The 17796-nt window shown below is 38.6% G+C and overlaps 3 protein-coding genes across 5 annotated transcripts; 2 read left to right on the forward strand and 1 right to left on the reverse strand.

The window, feature by feature from the left end:
* The first annotated feature begins 74 nt into the window (after window positions 1-74).
* Window positions 75-5079, forward strand: LOC135072043 (uncharacterized). 2 transcript variants are annotated; one of them, XM_063965973.1, is made up of 3 exons: window positions 75-2566; window positions 2772-2875; window positions 3543-5079. In XM_063965973.1, the coding sequence occupies exons 1-3, from the start codon at window positions 253-255 to the stop codon at window positions 4992-4994; spliced, it is 3870 nt and encodes a 1289-aa protein (XP_063822043.1). In that variant the 5' UTR covers window positions 75-252; the 3' UTR covers window positions 4995-5079. The 2 variants fall into 2 exon arrangements, with proteins under 2 accessions (XP_063822043.1, XP_063822044.1); XM_063965974.1 differs by lacking the exon at window positions 3543-5079 and adding an exon at window positions 3297-3451 and having other exon boundaries at window positions 76-2566.
* A 1101-nt stretch (window positions 5080-6180) lies between these two features.
* LOC135072046 (uncharacterized) lies at window positions 6181-10165 on the forward strand. Of its 2 annotated transcripts, none has more exons than XM_063965977.1 (3): window positions 6181-8127; window positions 8234-8343; window positions 8431-10165. In XM_063965977.1, the coding sequence occupies exons 1-3, from the start codon at window positions 6327-6329 to the stop codon at window positions 9991-9993; spliced, it is 3474 nt and encodes a 1157-aa protein (XP_063822047.1). In that variant the 5' UTR covers window positions 6181-6326; the 3' UTR covers window positions 9994-10165. The 2 variants fall into 2 exon arrangements, with proteins under 2 accessions (XP_063822047.1, XP_063822048.1); XM_063965978.1 differs by having other exon boundaries at window positions 6181-8121.
* A 984-nt stretch (window positions 10166-11149) lies between these two features.
* LOC135072171 (solute carrier family 25 member 35-like) lies at window positions 11150-17596 on the reverse strand. The gene is made up of 5 exons (XM_063966128.1): window positions 17460-17596; window positions 16880-17082; window positions 16332-16455; window positions 15714-15856; window positions 11150-11352 (listed from the first exon to the last, which is right to left on the reverse strand). Exons 1-5 carry the CDS (start codon window positions 17594-17596, stop codon window positions 11159-11161), a joined length of 801 nt encoding a protein of 266 aa, XP_063822198.1. The 3' UTR covers window positions 11150-11158.
* Between the last annotated feature and the right edge of the window lie 200 nt (window positions 17597-17796).

The following is a 17796-nucleotide window of genomic DNA, read 5'->3' on the forward strand; positions in this document are numbered from 1 at the left end:
AAACCATACTTACACTACGAACCTACGAACTTACTACGAAGAACTACGACTGGCTACACGGAAACTGTACGTTAAAAAAATATAAATGAACGACAGCGTCAACATGACTGTTTATGAATTTTCTTCCAATTATTTGTTTACCGCGACTTTTCAAAATTAGCGAGTAAGTGCTGAAAATCTAGGAAATGATAAATATGTAAAACTTATACGAATTATTTTTACATCTTACAAAAGAGAAAAAAAAAATTGGAAATGGCTGTTACAAACGCAATGTTCCTTTTCGAGGTGGTGATCGAAAATGTTAAAAGCTTGGTAGAGAGCCGTCAACTTGTCATACGAAGTGAATTCGCCGATATATTTTCATTAGAATTAAAAGATCCCAAGCAAATGCACATAGTTATCCCGGAGCCCCCACCGCTGCCTCCTGAACCGCCTGGAAAGAAAGGAAAGAAAAAACCTCCCCCAAAAAAGGGCAAGAAAGGAAAAGAACCGGAACCGCCTCCCGAACCGGTTATTCAGTCAGGGCAATCTGTTTTGTTCACGAGTAGTGCAGAGTTCTTAATACAGAACATGAAGAAGTTTCCCATGGAAATGTCTCTGTGGAGCAAAGAAGACAATTTAGTTTATATCGGCTCTAACAGCATTCCGTGGGACCAACGGTTCCTAGAGTACTTAGAAAAGATATGTAACTGCCAGGAACCTTTACCGGTTACTTTAAACGAAGAATATAACATATTTGAAGAAGGGACTGCTAAGCTGATGGCAAAAATTAGCATCCAAGTTAAATTGACATATCTCACTGATAGAGTCACCACCTGCTTCAGGACTCTATCTGAAGATCCGGCTGTTAAAAAAGTTTTGTACACTGGCATAAACTCCAAAACCACTTCTTACATGTGCACATTGAAAACAACTGACGAAACTTTTGAAGAAAACTGTAATAAGATCGAAAATAACTTTGTTAAAGATAAACCTAAGCCTGCAAATAAAATCGTTTTCGCCGATTATAAAAATGCCCCAGGGGCGAATCTCACGTTCTTCAACGATGGAGACTACTGTTGCATGGGCAATGCTGACAAGCCACCGGAGTCCATCTACAAAGCTCCAGAAACATGTCCCGATGTCGATCACATTGTTGACTATGTGAGGAAGATAATCGTGTCCTGTAATGATAACATGAGAATGCTAACACCGCGACCAACTATATCTCCAAGGGTGAAAGCCACAGATATTGATAGACTTTGTTATTGCAAAGAAACGAATTGGCCAGCCGGCGAGTTCGCTCAAAGATTTAAGAAAGAGGCACAAAGTGGCCCCTGTCCTATGTGTATAAATGCTGGAAAGAGGCCTCCAAACAACCGTCCAGTTACCTTTGATATAGCCAATATTAGAGGACCTTGTGGAAGACCAGATTGTAGAATAGCTAGAGATATGAGAGCATACATAGAAAATATGGTGGATGAAGATAACCAAGAGTTCAAAATTAATGATGTTATAGGCCCATGTGGTAGCAAAGATTGCAATCTGGCGGAGAAGATTCAACAATTCCTTAGACACGAAGGGGTCTTCAGTCAGGCTAGCACTTTAGAGGGACTCTCCACTCAATGCGCTTGTATGAAGACAATGCAAGACGCTCTTACCAAGAAAAACTCATGTGCCTCTATCTGTAGCAAAGATTGCGAAAACGCGGAATCCAGCGAAGAATCAGGCCGCTGTGAAGGAAAAGGCTGTCCATTTGCGCAAGACAAAAAAGTTTACAATGTTTATTACTTTACGGTGGAACATGACTTTGAAAAGGACACCACTGGCCCATCATCTCAATCGTCTGATCCAAAATTTAAGTATTGCGGCTCAAATTGCCCAAGTATGAAAACTTCAGAAAAAACTTCATGTTCTAAAACGACTTGCCCGACGCCTCTATTAGATAAGCAGGCAAGCGATGAAGGATGTATCGGACCCACGTGCACAGCTAAAAAAGATATGCCTCCAAGTCCAGCTGACAGCAATATAGTTATACATTTTGACGATATACACAATCCATGCTGCGTCAAATCGTGTGACATAGCTGAAAGAGTGAAAGACTTCATAGTAGACGGAGTAACGAGTAAGAAACGGAAAACTCAAGACGATGATCCTTGCTACTGTGACTGTGTATGTACCTTTAAATTTTCAAGGAAAACTACTTATTGCGCCGTATGTGGTGGGTACGAATGTTTGGGCGACGACATGCGGGACCAACCGGACTATGCCAAGCCGCACCCGTGCCCTGTGTATCACAAGTTGTATGATAAGAAATACATTAAAACACAAAGTCCGTGGCCTGAAGAAGAAGAAAGTAAGAAACAACCGGACCAAATGAGTACGAAAAGCTCCAAGTCAGCGTCGAAGTTGGGCGCGAACCAAGAAAGGCGATTGACGACTTCAAGATCCATACGGAGCTTTGTAGATAAGAAAGAGAAAAAAACTGAAAAGAAAGAGAAGAAAGAGGGGGGCGAGGATAAAGCGAAGAAAGCAAAACAAGAGAAGAAGAAAGTTGGGAAGTTCACTGCCAACGCCGATGAAGAGCGTGCGTATTGTATTTTTTATTTCAATCAGTATTTAGCACTCTTTAAATACAGCTGAGGATTTGGTAAGTTTTTGTCTTCAATGCAGTATCTGCCTGCATTGAGTAGATAGCCTTCTGATTAAAAAAGAAGTGTTAATGAATAGGAGCAAAACAAAACAATTAGGCACACCGAGAACATTGGTAAATGTGAGTATTATATTTTCAGCACCACCACTAGTGGAGAAGAAACCTGAAACAAAATACCCTTACCCGCCTGTCCCCAAGAACATGGGCTGGAACTGGAACGCCGAAGACATCCCTGGCATGAAGGTGATATTCTATACCTACCTACTATTATTTTAGCGTCTTTACATAATTAAAATAGTACTAGTATTTATTATTATTTAAATTGTAGGAAACTTGTTGGAACCAAATAAACTTTTTTTTTTCTTTCTTTCTAAATATACGACACCTGTGTGATAGGTAGGTACTTACATAGACATGAAGTAATTTGCATACTTCTGTGTTTACAAATTGATTCGTTTACTACTACTCATGATTGATTTTGATGAGTAGTAAACTCATGATTTTATTTTCCAGAAATATTTGTTTACTGTTGCATTTTTTATTGGTAAGTTTTTTTTTCATATGTATTTTATGTTGTTTTTACTGTGTTTCTAATTTGAGTTTGGTGTTAGAATAAAATAATGTTTTAGAATTTCATAGTTATAAAAATTTTCTTTACTTTCAGACAAGAAAGAATAGAAGCAAGCAAACTAAAGGAAACGCAAGTAAAAGTACGAACAAAGAATCTCCACGACGAAAAAGAATATAAAATTTACCTTCAAATCGTTTGTTATGGTTCGATTGTTGATTGTAAACATAATAAAATAACGTAATAGCCCATTACTTTGTTTCTTTTCATACACGTTTACACAGCTAAGTATTTCGTGAATAATTTACCTACTTTTGTACCCTATTTACTTTTTTTTTACAGCCAAGACCAAAATGGAAGCCAGGCGCAGCAAACAAAATCCTAGTTAGAAGATACAGAGCAATGCGGGAAGGCATAGACATAATAGCAAAGAAAAAACGAGCTATGATGCAACGCAAGAAGAAAATAGAAATGAAACCAACTTTAGTCGTCAAGAAGCAAGGCGGCGAGTACACTGTACAGATGGAAGTCTTTAAAAAATACTCAAAAGAAAGATTAGTATTTCAATACCCCTATGATGAAAAGCCGCCTATTGTTTACACTATAGGAAAATCAGCGGAAGAGAAATTGAAAATACAGAAGCAAAAGGAAAGACGGGAGCGAAGGGAAACGAGGAGAAAGAGCAGATTACTGCAGTCGACATTCAGAGATAAGTGTCAAGAGATTTGCTTAAAAGCCTACAATCAAGCTATAGGTTTACTTCCACTCCCAAATCCGAATGATCCTGAGTGCCCGTGCCAAACTAAAGCCACTGAAAATCTTAGTCCTCCAATAGATTCCTGTTCTTGCTCTGACGAAGGTTCTGTGTCTAGTGAAGATACAGACGACGATGAGTGGACCATTGAATTCACTCCACCTGCAGCGCGATGGGATCAGAAAGCAAAACACCCACCCACTTTAGTAGAGAACGAGTGTCAATACAATTACTTAGATTACAAAGTAAAACTGTTAGACAAATACGGAAATCAAGTCCCGAGGTACTTCAAGGGCCCAGACGGGAAACAAGAATGCAGTGATTTAGGAGGATTTTGGAGCCCAGACAAGGTCTGGATGGAAATCAATAAAGACGGTTACATAGGGCCTGATAACCGTTGGGTGCCAATGAACTTCATAGGACCGGATGGGATGTTCTATTCTGCTGAAGAGGGTTCTTTCGCTGACGCTTCTGGTCAGTTGTTAAAAATTGGCATTGATGGATATATCGACAAAGACGGTAAATGGGCATGGTACTCTAAGAGAAAAGGTGCTAAGAGTACTAAATCCACGATGTCAGGTTCGACTAAAACAGAGAAATCTCCAAAGCGAGATTCACCTCGAGACAAACCTGATGCCAAGGGCAAAGCGCCTTCTCCTGTGATGAAAGGAAAAGGACCTGATAAGAAGGCTCAAGGCACAGAGAGCAAAAAGGGCTCTCCTAAAACTACATTTGGAAAAGGAGGCAAAAACGCAGTAGTGATGAGTGTTATGAATTATGACAATAGATTGCCTACAATGAAGAGTTACAACGAGCGACCCCGATATATGGATCCAAGGAAAATAGCCAAATACCGTGAGATAATGAAGGGCCTCCAGATGTATGATGACCTCTATGAATTTAGGCCTCCTATAAAAACGAATAGAGCCTCTAACACTCCCAGTAAGAAAATATCGCCGTTTACAATGGACAGGCATAATACAGTGACGATGGTTGCTGCTCAATCTTATATCAGAAGTAATAATTCTACTGCTTCATAAACTAAGTTATTTTAAAAAAAATTGTTTGGTAAATGTTCTGTATCTTTTTCAAATTTAATAAATTATTGAATTTCAGTAACAAACACGATATTTTTTTGAATGGATAAAGTATTCCTTGCGTAGTTTATTGAAGATCGTAACGTGATGTAAATCCTATATTTAAATACCTCAGGCACTGACTTAATTAAGCGCTAGATATTGGCTCCGTGCACGATTACAGCGCCAACTAGCGTCCACAACTTTGTGGGCTCTGTCACATTGACATTTAGGTCGTATATTTGTGAAAAAATATCGAAATGAAAAAATAACAAATATTTTCAACTAATAAATTGTTGTGATACCACGATTTGGGTGGAAAAAAGGTTTTGAAATCATTTTGGTCATTCAAATCAAATGAGGTAAGTCCAAAAAGTGTGTTTAATTTTGATTGTGTCAGGGTTTGTTTACTTCATTTATAGTTGTAGTTTTACAGTAAAACAAAAAGAAAAAGCTACTTTAACGGTTTCATTATATAACAGTAAATATATTTAAATGTTTCTGTATCGCTAGTAATAAATTAAATATCGTTTTCAGATCGAAATGAGTATCGTTTTGAAGACCGGGTTTGTGAGAGTTACAATATCAAATTCCAACCACAAACCGTATTTAAAGGAAAGTTGTTGGTATTGGCTGGACAAGTCCGAGATGTAGAAGAATTAAGAACAAAACAAGGGCAGAGTTCAATAATTCACGCTCTCATCATAAGGCAAACATCTGTGCACAACAACTACTGTGACTCATTTTTGTACTACCACGTTGTATAGTCCAGTTATTTCCAAATTGTAAACGGCTATTAAACCAACCCTATCGAAATACAGTCCACTCTTTTATTTAAGTTCCCAGTAGGACCCTTTTCATGCGATTAATTAATGATATTAAAATGTATTATGTAGAATCGCTTTGCCATTGACAGATACATCTGATGACAGAGCTAACATTATTTCTACTTTTGACCACCATGAGCGCTGCGATAGATTATGTCCCCCCCACCTAGTACTTCGCACCCAGCGAATAGCAGGTTATTCTGTAATCATGACTGATGTCCAAAGATTTTTCATAAAATGTAAAACCTCTTTTAAACATGCTTTTTTGTAATTTGATCATGGCCGTATAGAGTTTGAATTGTGACGTAGAAAAAAAATTATAAATAGTTACATCATTTTTGGCAACACGGAAAATTCAAAGTTATTTTTTAGTATTTTCTTTAAAATTTCTAAATTGAGGTGCAAATTATGTAATTTTTAAAGCAAATAAATAATTTACATCCATTAATAATAACATAATCGATTGAAAATGTCTCTTTCGGATTCCATGTTTTTGTTTGAAATAGTGGTAGAGGAAATCAAGAGCCTCATTAATTGCCAGGAATTTAATATTACAAGTCAATTCGCCGATTTATTCTCACTTAACTTAAAAGATCCCAATGAATTGGCGGTGGCGGTTCCAAAACGCAACCGGAAAAAGGTTAAACGAAAATCGAAGGTAAGAGACAGTAAGATCAAAGTTATAAAGGCGCCAGCACCGTCTGTGGAACCTAAAATAAAAATTGGCCAGTCCATATTAATTGCTAACAATGTGGACTCACTCAAAATGAATATGCAAACATATCCTTTGCAACTTACACTTTGGAGTAAAGACGACCCTCAGCTCGTAATGGGTTCCACGAGTATTCCTTGGAGCACACCTTACATTGCCTACCTTAATGACATAATCAAAAATCGGGATGTTACTCCAGTAACAGTGGAAGGGACATACAATGTATTTGATGAGCTATCTTCGAGACGTATGGCAACTTTACAAATGAGCATCAAATTAAGCTGCCTGAAAGATAAAGTAACCACACAGTTCAGATCGCTTTCCGAAGATGATCCACAAACATTTATGTATACAGGGTTCAATTCTAAGCCCACGACTATTTTGAGTACGATCAAAGATAAGCAAGTAGCCAAAAAAGATAATGCATTGCAAGTTGACAATGCTGACCCAGGCACTATTAAAACTATATATTCCGGGGGCAAGAGGAAGTATAAAAGATCAAGTAAAGATAAAAATAAAAGTTCTAAAGCAACAACTAAAACAATGCACTCTGCCACGATTCAACCGAAGAAATTGAAAACAAATTTGAATCGATCCACTGAAACCGCTGAACCAGAGCCTCCACCAGAGCGGGTAGAGCCCAGTGTGAAAGAACCTGATCAATCAATTACTCAAATAAAAGAAAAGATTGTAGACTTGGTAAAAAGCGATACTGATTTAGAAGTTGAAAAACCAGTAGCACTGATAAAGTCAAAATCGTATGCATCATTGGAATATGAAAATCATTTGAATACTTTAGATTACATCTTCGGCGACCGTAGAGGTCCTTTTGGAAATCAAGTATACTGCGTGGGATATTTTACTGTTCAAAAGGACACTCCATCTAAACAATCGATCAAAGATACTAAAAGTTCAGATAAGTCAGAAGAAGTGAAGGAGAAGTTTAAATTCAGACTCTGTGACAGTGAATGCCCGAGCAAAAAAGCGACAAGCGGGTCGCGTTCTCTAAGTCATTGTTCTATAGACTTGCCACAAGAAGCAGCGAACCTCATCAGTGTTACAAAGTGTGACCATGTGGAATGCGACGTGAAGAAACACAGGGAACTCCCACCCCCACCTGATGATCGGATTTTGATTGACATGTCTGGTCTCAAAGGAGAATGCTGCAATGTTACTGAAAAGATAGAAGAAGTAGTCGGAGGTATGACTGCAAAAATGAAAGTTGGTAACGACCCTTGTTACTGTTCTTGCGAATGTACTTTTGGGTTTACAAAGAAGACAACCTACTGTAAGATTTGTGGAGGCTACGAGTTATCCGGAGATGAATTATCACGAAGGCCTGGGCATGATATGCCATTCCCTTGTCCAATTTTTCATAAACTTGTAGACAAAAAGTTTAAGTCATTTAGTGCTTCTGGCAGTGATAGCAGGAGAAACCTAAAGGGTGGAAAGAAATCAGTAGTTGACAAAAGCGGTGAATCCGAAAAAGATGGTAAAAAAGGGAAAAAGAAAAAGAAGGATGACAGATTTAAGTTTAATTATGGTTATCAAGGTATACGTACGTATTTAAGCATTTTTTTAATATTTTTTTAAAGATTCATCATAAATAAATAAGATGATGATGGAATCACATTACTTATAATTATACTGACCTTACTTTTCAGCGCCTCAAATTGGACACAGTCAATGCGCTATGCCTTGTACAGGCACGTTAGGCAATGTGCCTAAGCATATGGGTTGGCTTTGGACGGCGGAAGATGTTCCTGGTATGAAGGTAAGATAAATTCAATTGTAAATGATAAATCATTGGAAACAGGTTTTCAGTATTTTTTTTGTTTATTTCTTTATTTTATTTTTTTAGTTTCGACCTAACTGGAAACCTGGAGCAACAAATAAATTTGTTGTACGCTTACTCAGAATGGCTAAAAATCCTGGCGAAGTTATAGCCAAGAAACGAAAGAAGGATCAAGGGAAGAAACGTCCGCTCAAGAGGCCACTTCTGATTGTACAAAAGAAGGAAGGCGAGTACACAGTTACGATGGAGACAATGAAAGCGTACTCTAAACCAAGAGCTCTTAACCAACACCCATACGAAGACAAACCTGTTGTCACGTACACTATCGGTAGAAGCGATGAAGAGAACCGTGAACGAAGACTGAAAAAGGAACGTGCCCAAAGACGCCTGGAAAGAGCACAGCGCGATTTCATTCAAAGCGCTTTCAAAGACATGTGTCAAGATATTTGCCTCAAAACTTACCAGCAAGCACTTGGCATATTACCTGATACAGAAGATCCAGAATGCACGTGCTACCCGGCAGAACCTGGGCCAGATAGAACTAACTTGGACGTTTCGTGTTCATGTTCAGAAGATTCTGCTTCTCTAGGCTCTGATACAGATTCCGATGAATGGATAGTAGAATTTACTCCACCAAATGCGTTATTCGATCCTACGTATAAGGGTAAAAAAGTATTAAAAGTCGATAATGGTACTCAATACACTTACCTAGATTACAGAGTCAAATTAACCGATAGATTTGGAAACCCTGTGCCAAGATTCTTTAAAGGGCCAGATGGAAAGCAGCAATGCAGTGATTTGGGAGGATTCTGGAGCCCTGACCGTAAATGGTTAGAAATCAACGTTGACGGTTACATAGCTCCGGACAATCGGTGGGCTCCCAATTCTTTCATCGGCCCGAGCGGCGAACAGGTTGACGCAGAAACAGGGAAATTCCAAGCTACCAATCTGAAATGGTTAGTCGTTGGAATTGACGGTTATGTCGACGGCCAAGGAAAATGGAAATTCTACCCAAAACCTAGAGCATCTCCACCTCAGAAGCAGCCTCGCACACCCGGTAAAAAGGGTGGTAAAAAAGGTGATGATAAAAAGAAACAACCGGAGATAAAACCATCCGTTGCCACCTGGAGTTGTTTCGGCGATGCTTCTCCTAAGGATTTGGGTAAGATGGGTATAATGGGCCATGGTTTAGATAGAAAGCTGTTGTTGTCTACACTGCAGCAAATGTTAGCGCGCGGGGAAGACGTCACAATTCCTCAGCCCTCAGTTGTTCCAAGACGGCCCGAGTCAAAGAAAGGAAGGAAACCTCGAGCACACAGAGGCGAAGCTTACGATCCTTGGAATTATTTTGCGGAACGGACGAAGTGTAGGCACCCTGTGCCATCTGAAAAAGGAATAGTGGCGGTGGATGCTCACGGCAATAAGACTTATTTCAGGTTGAAGAATTATAGAAATACAAGGCCGAAAGACAGGTTAGCGGACTTGAATAAGCAGGGTATCAGTTTGAGTTCATTCCACCTGCCGTGCTTCCACTCGTTCATCAACAGCGAGATCATGAAACAGCAGCAGCGGGAGCGATTCAACGTGCTCGCAGCCAGAGGCAAAAGTGTCGCCACCCAAGCCAACTAGCCTGATGCTGTGTCCAAAAGATATTTATTTTTGGTGTAGTTCGAATTGTGGTGTAAGGTTTTAGAGATAGGATCTTAAGTGCAAGTGACATTTGGTAACGTGCTAAGTTAAATTTCGTAACGTTTTGGTTTCTGTAAGTGTAACGACTAACGATATTAAAAATATTGTGACTTTAACCGATTTTTTATAATTTCCTATCATTTTCAGAATAGTTTCTTTATTGTTTGATGAATGAAGTAAGTTTTTTTTTTATTTTGTTAACTCGTTTAATATGATACCTTCTAAATATCGTATTAAAATGAGATTATTTACAGGAGGTGGCCAGAGGATGGCGACCGGGTGCCATATCAAAGCGGTTGCTACGTAAACTGAAAAGGATAAAGATGGCTAGGTCAACCGTGGCACTGAATAAGCCTTCAAAGAAAGCGAAGAAACGAACAGAAACCAAACCTACATTGGTCATTTGCAAAGTCAACGGTGAATACATAGTCCAAATGCAAGCCTCACCAGAGAACAGTGAGGGGAACCAGGAGCAGTGTACTCCGCTTGTGTACAGAATAGCTAAGGCAAATAATAAAGAGAAGTTGTCCAAGCTGGAAAGGAAAAAGAGACGGTTGATACAGAAAGCTGTCGATGAGGTCTGGAAGGATCCCTACCACCCTGAGGTTTGCGAGAGAACTTGTCTAAGGGCTTATAAGCAAGCAGTGGGTTTGTCGCCATATGACCCTAATAACCCCGCCTGCACGTGCAGCGACTTCGAAGGAGAGGAGCCAGAGGCATATTCCAGCTGCTCGTGTGAGGATGACGGCGTGAGTTCCAACTGCAGCTCTATGGAGGTCGATTGGGAGATACACTTTACGCCTCCGAGTGCTTGTCAGTCTTGATGATTGTTTTATTTTGTACCTATGTGAGTTTGAATTTTGAAAATAAAGATTGTGATGTGTAAAAGGTGTTGTATTACTTTGCTACGGCAGGTATAGGACTGATTATTTTTCCTTCCGCTGCTTTGACACACACAATACACTGGACACCTTCATATTGGATCAAATTACTAATAACTTTCGTATCTCCCGAAAGCATTAGTTCTTTTCCCTTCTAATATCTTCTATTTCCGATCGTCATAGATAAGTAGGTTTTCCAGAAAAGAAACACACTGTAAATTCAACTAACTTTTTTTATGAGCGAGTAACACATTATTTAACATGTCCCATATAACTAACGAGAGGGTCGTGTGAGGTGCTATCCTCAGGTAGAGAGGTCCCAGCCCTTTGTACATGCCGTGGAGACCTTCAGTCTTGTATATTTTGTTGAGGCAGTCCAGGACGCCTTTGTAGAGTCGTTTGCCACTTGCTTCGGAGGCTGAAAATAAAAAAGAAAAAATATATTAAGATCGGAAAAAGATAGAATCTTTCAAAATATTGCTCAATTTCTAAGCGTAATAGTTATGTCCTAAAATTAAAAAAAAATCTGTTTCAAATGAACAAAAAAAAATAACACAACAAAAGACTGCAGAAATTAACTTTTTACTTACACAAAACTTAACGATGATGATGATGGATGTGTAAATGATAAGTTTTTATAATAATACTACTAGCTGACCCGGCGAACTTTGTTCCGCCTTAATGGCAATAAATAAGCAGACTTTTTTTTAATTTCGAACGGGATAAAAAGTATCTTATATGTCCTTCTCCTGGCTCTAAACTACCTCCCTGACAATTTTCAGCTAAATCGGTTCAGCCGTTCTTGAGTTATAAGCGAAGTAACTAACACGACTTTCTTTTATATATATGTTACGGTCAAAGTGATAAATGTGAAAATTATGAATAATCGCCGGTTATTATGAATAATTACCGGCTGATTTGGTAAATGTGATTAATATGAGGTCATTTATGTGTGTATATATAACTAAATAGGCTTAGGGGTGGCCCAAGGGCCACCCCCGCCGCACCTTAACCTATTTTTCACTTTAAATCAAAACCTTATGTTATAGGCATCATGGAAAAGTAATATTATGCAAGAAACATACCAAACTCATTATGCCAAATTATATTAATATATGATATCAAAACGTTCAAAAGTTTGGCTGTACACAAGCACGTACACAAGATGTTGTTTTATTTTATGAAATTTGTTAGTACTAAGGTTGAATTATTAAATAATCACTGTTAAATGTGATTAATTTATCACTTTTACCGCGACTGTCGGTAATTATTCATAATAACCGGTTATTATTAATAATTTTCAATTTATCACATTAACCGTAACATATATATAGATGAAGGAAAGGAATGAACGAGATGAAGAATTACAGGATGTCCAGAAAGGCATGGAACAACCAAAATGGAAAACAGGCCATGTTATCTAAAATTTGAAAAAATCTAAAAATAATACATTTGCCTGACCATGACATTACTTTATTAATATAGTTCCAAAATACTGAACTGTCCTATGCATGACATTGACAGTGGGGCGCCACGGTCAATACCGGATCGCTGGTTCCGATTTTTGCCATGTTGGAAACCATATAGTTGAACGATGGTAGCGCCCCCCTGTCATTGAGTTTGGTGGGACAGTTCAGCGTGGGTCATCTATAGCAGACTTTCCGTGACTTCCTGTATCTACCCATAAATATTAGTAACAAGCATATAATATGGAATGTATTAAAAACCCAAAGAAAAGGAGTCCCATTCTTATTAATATTTCAAGATCGAACGAACAAAATATTTTCCGAACAAAACCCACTGGAAAGCAGTGACCGTGGGTAGGAACACAAGGAACACAAATCAAAGAAAGCAAGTGACCGTGGAAAGGCAGACAAACACCATAGATAAGCGATAAATAACAGACAATATTGACAAAAGCGTGTAGAAAATTAAAGGCAAAGCTGTTTCATTTAAATCGTGGTTTTTCGATTCGGCTATACAATCATTTCAGAAATGAAAAGAAAAAGAGAAAAAGAAATCAAGGTCAAAAATTGCATCTATGAAAATTAATTTTGTAAATGATAAGGAAATCGATAACAATTTTAAAACGGAGGCTATCTCTATTTCCGGTTTTTCATAGAGATAAATCATCGATAAATAGGTATTAAGGTAAGTGCCCCCTACTTCGGTATATTAAGGCTCTGACGACTTTAACATTTTATTTAAAAATAACCAAGCATGATATCAGTATGAAAGCTTTTGTATGCTAAACTTTGGTCTTTTGACAGTAAGTTAATACATAATTTATAGTTATATAGTTTGAACTTTTTTTTATATTAATTGTTCTGCGGACCTGTTGTTTGGATCCTGTTTCGTGACAAAATTTTGCTCTGTTTCTAAGTTCGTGAACTCATGTCCCCTATTTCGGGATAAGGTTTTATGCATACAGTTAGGATATTTTAATAATGAGTAAGGGTTTAATAAATTTAAAAACGATAATAAAAATTTACAATAAAATAATTATGTGAAATTGACGATATTACTTACCTGAAATATTCATAAGAAATAATGTGTCTAGTAAAATATTTTGATTTGTTAATTCTAACAATATGTGAAAATATTTATATAACCATTAGAAATATAGAGGGGGGGGACTTAACCCCCCCCCCCCTCGTACCCATAAAATTTGTATTGTTATTTCTAGCGATATAATAATAATAATAATAAATACACTTTATTGTACACCAAAGATAAGAACAGAAAGAAAAGGAACACACAAGGTACAACTAGGCGGTCTTATATCTGAAAATTAACCATTAAAACCATTAGAAATGGGGGGGGTACCCTTCGTACCCATACAATTTTGATTTGTAACCCCCCCCCCCCCCTTCTCCCCATAATCCCACCCCTGGAGCTGTTTCAAGTGAGGGTAGCGCCCCCCCCCCCCTGAAAATAACCCCAGATACGCCAATGACTCATAATAAAAGTAAGTAATTAATTAATTTCTTAGGTAGGTAAGTATTAAAAACTAACAAATATGTCGATTTCTTTGATGGTGTGTGTCATAAAAGTACCTAACACCATACATTTATATATCACGAACTTGGAAAAAAGTAACAATAATACGGTTCCTTGTTTCGTGATACTGATTATTCCAAATTCCCCAGGTAAAATTCATGGATTATTGTCAAAATGTGTCAATTAACTATTATCTATCCCATATACAATACAAATAAACAAAGATAAATAAAACAAATCGAAATAAAACCAAAATTATGCTGGTACCTACTACTTATGCTAATTTATCTTAAAATTGGTCATATATGTGAACTTCAAATTCGTGTCATATAAATTCTAGTGAACGAAACATATACCGAATTTAGGTAACGAGAAACTTAAATAAATGCATTATTTGTTTCATAACTTACATTTAAATTATCATAAATAATTATTTAAAAACCAAGCATCAAAATGTTATCCATAATATCCTTGAATCGGTAGTGACACGAAATAGGGGACACACGAAAAATAATATGTACCTACGCTATTTCGTAAGTCAATTAATCGCAATTTTAAAGGAATTCTACGTTTTCATATAACTTTTTTCTAAGCCAAATCAATTGTCAAGGAACACACGAAACCACTATTACAAGTTTTATTTAAATGGACGTTCCTTCGCCTTTTTATAAGCTTAAGAAGTTGGAGCGCTAACCTTACGGTGAGAGCAACCTTTGCAAGCCGCACGGCTGTTTTTGGGTCTCTGAGAGTTTGAAGCTTCGTATTACTCTCATTTTTGGCGCCACAATGCTGGTACTTGGTTTTTTAGATAGCTTAAATAATAGAGTTTTTGCAGTAATGAAGAATTTTTATAAATAATATTCCATTTGCTTATTATTTGAGCTAGAAAAAAAACTTACGAACTTACGTACTATCACGAACTAGTAGCCGTTTACCTTAGGTAGGTAATTGCTATGAATCAGAATTGTGTTTACCTTAGGACTCATCCAGATTGGCGGACTGTCCAAAAGCGGGGTTCAACCACTCAAAACCACGTACCAAGTACCTAGGTGAGATTCAGAAACAAACACAAAAGCCAAAAACCGTTCCACCAAAGCTGCATGCATGATGCACCCATTACAATATTTGTTACCCTGGTTATAAAGTCGCGTATTGGCAACATCCAGCGGTGTCTCAATCAAGACGCACAGCACGCCACTCCCCAGGCTCGCTACAAACGCGAGAGCGGCTGGCGAGCCCTCAAAGTACCCGCAGGATCTCAAGTAATCTTTTGTTCTGGAATATTCAAAATACAGGGTGTGACGGACCGTCTGATTGAACGTATACTCTGAAAATAATGTCATCATCGTCAAAGCACAGCATTTACCTAATACATAATAATATTCTGAAAATACTGATATCCTAACTCTCTAAGAATTTGGATAAGCAACGCTACAAAATACCGTGACACAACTTCAGCGAAGATACGTCTGAAGGAAAATTATTTTTCTTTCTAAAAATAGACTAGAAATTAACCCGATGTAATTAATCATATCTGCAAACGCTATAGAAACTTAGCTAACTACGAGAAGGAAGTTTTCTCAGTTACGTTTCATCTGAGACTTGACTTATGGTTCTATGTCCCCTAGATGGGGCAGAGGGCGTCCACAACAGTCCTCCATCGCATTCAGTCTTGAGCTTCGCGTTTGATCTCGCTCCAAATCTTGCCGATTATCATCAGAGAAATGACGATTCCCGTTCAATCAGACGTTCCGTCACAGTACATAAAAAATCATTTACCCTGATTGGTCATACGGACAGTGACGACGTCAAAGGGACACATGGCTAGCGCAATGGCGATTCCGCTCATCGCGCTCGCGACGAATGCTTGCTTCGCCGGCGAGTCCGCGCAAAAGCCACTGCTCCTCAGTTTTTCTTTTGCACTGTATTAGGATTGATAGATTTAGTCTAGTGCTAAAGGGGTGTTTTGGCCACAATACTACTGCTAACTACGGATATTTTTCACGTCATGTTCGTTTTCTTGTGAATGTTTTTGGTTTTAAATGAAAAGCAATTCAAAACTGCCAAATTATACTGAATACTAGACGTTGAGGTATTTCTAAACCATAAATTGTAATTTAATTAACTAAGATTCCGAAGTGATTCCTTGATAGTCTTAATGATCTTCAAAAGCACAACAATGTCGTCGAGATAGCTCGAGACCGGGCCTAGTATTCGCTATTACATTACACTCACGACTACATTTAATGCATTTACAATCGGGTACATTGGATACAATCGGATACCTCACTCTGTATTTATCTATAGCCTCTATCATTGTGATGCTGGCTGGCATAAGGGATAGGATTTGATAAAGACAATACCAAATCCGAAGCTAAACTAGCAAAAGTTACATACATGGTGAAGGTCGGCAGCTGGGCAGCGCTGCCTATCGCCAGGCGGAGGCAGGTGGCGTTGACGCCGGCGAAGAAGCCCTTCAGGCCTTCCGTTCTGTAAATGATGCGGCAGCCGTCAATCATTCCTGCAAAGGGAATGCTGGTGATGACATCCCTTTTTTGAAAGCACATCATTTTACTGGTCTTCTCGTCATAGGATAATTCATGTAATTTTTATAGGAGTTTTCGATCATTTAAGTTAGAGGTTGCAATGCATTATGGTTTGTTACTCTACCAAAGCATAAATAGGTAAAAAGAAAACATTATTTTTTTAACAAACGAATGCTCGTTGATTTTTAAAGAATAGCCTTGGATGTCGTAAAAGGTGACTAAGGGAAAAAATATGCAAACTTCAGAACTCCTCAACCTGGGGAGTTTACGTTAAACCCTACATTTGCCTCAGGCTTCTGCAAGGGAGTCTAAATAAACTAATAATACCGAGCTGATAACAGTGGTAAAACATAGATAAATTAGTGTTATCAACTATACCATAGATTATCATTAATTTACCATTATACTTGTGCTGCCTTCCAACTGCGATGCTAGGATGAGCAGACGCTTGTATTCTCGTCTTGAGCACGAAAGCTGGGTTGCCAGTGAGTCCGCTCAACGCACCGCTCAGGCTAGCGCACGCCATCGCCCTCGTCAGCACCGTCTCGCCGCTGGCATCCTTCGTCCAGCCGAGCGTCTGCGTCGTGTGGTACCCTCCTAATCTGGCCAGGATTAAGGATTTTAGTCGGTAACGACCGATGTATTTAAAAAGGGAGTTACTTGACACTCAGAATAAAACTTATTCCTCTTGAAGAAACTGAGTAAAGATATAGAGCAGAATATGAATATAAACAAAGCGGGTAGTAAGAAAGCATTCGGCTTAAAAATATTAGTCAACTTAGCTAATAGAGGAAGACCATGAAGGTGAACCCCAGCAGTTTAGCGGGAGCGAGCCCCCTTTGAAGTGCGAAGAGTCCCTAAGTCTTCCCGATCACACACAGTGCGTGGAAGGTGCCCTTACACCGCAGAGGGCCCACGGCACGATTGCTAGAGCTCAAAAAGTATAGTGAGGATTCTAGAAGTGTAGTTACCAACTCACCTAACAGAGTTCATGGTAAACCCCAACAGCATAGCGGGAGCAAGTCCCCTCTGCAGGGCAAAGAGCCCATCAGTCTTCCCGATCACATACAGCGCATGGAAGATACTCTTATACCGCACCGGGACTTTGGTACACATTTCAAAAATCTGAATAATGTACGGACTCACCTAACAGAGTTCATAGTAAACCCCAGCAGCATAGCGGGAGCGAGCCCCCTTTGAAGTGCGAAGAGTCCCTAAGTCTTCCCGATCACATACAGCGCATGATGCCCTTACACCGCAGAGGCACGGCACGGATTGCTAGAGCTCAAAAAGTATAGTGAGGATTCTAGAAGTGT

Source organism: Ostrinia nubilalis, chromosome 5, assembly GCF_963855985.1.
Source record: "Ostrinia nubilalis chromosome 5, ilOstNubi1.1, whole genome shotgun sequence".
NCBI classification, from domain to species: domain Eukaryota; kingdom Metazoa; phylum Arthropoda; class Insecta; order Lepidoptera; family Crambidae; genus Ostrinia; species Ostrinia nubilalis.

Bases quoted from the DNA above. Each gene is read 5' to 3' on its own strand.
- LOC135072171 (XM_063966128.1), bottom strand. From the start codon at position 17,596: ATGTGTACCAAAGTCCCGGTGCGGTATAAGAGTATCTTCCATGCGCTG. The intron at 17,083-17,459 runs GTGAGTTGGTAA...AATCCTGGCCAG, and splicing joins TTTACCATGAACTCTGTTAG to ATTAGGAGGGTACCACACGA. The intron at 15,857-16,331 runs GTATGTAACTTT...ATCCTAATACAG, and splicing joins CAGCTGCCGACCTTCACCAT to TGCAAAAGAAAAACTGAGGA.
- LOC135072043 (XM_063965973.1), top strand. From the start codon at position 253: ATGGCTGTTACAAACGCAATGTTCCTTTTCGAGGTGGTGATCGAAAAT. The intron at 2,567-2,771 runs GTGCGTATTGTA...TTATATTTTCAG, and splicing joins TGCCAACGCCGATGAAGAGC to CACCACCACTAGTGGAGAAG. The intron at 2,876-3,542 runs GTGATATTCTAT...TTTTTTTTACAG, and splicing joins AAGACATCCCTGGCATGAAG to CCAAGACCAAAATGGAAGCC.
- LOC135072046 (XM_063965977.1), top strand. From the start codon at position 6,327: ATGTCTCTTTCGGATTCCATGTTTTTGTTTGAAATAGTGGTAGAGGAA. The intron at 8,128-8,233 runs GTACGTATTTAA...CTTACTTTTCAG, and splicing joins TTATGGTTATCAAGGTATAC to CGCCTCAAATTGGACACAGT. The intron at 8,344-8,430 runs GTAAGATAAATT...TTATTTTTTTAG, and splicing joins AAGATGTTCCTGGTATGAAG to TTTCGACCTAACTGGAAACC.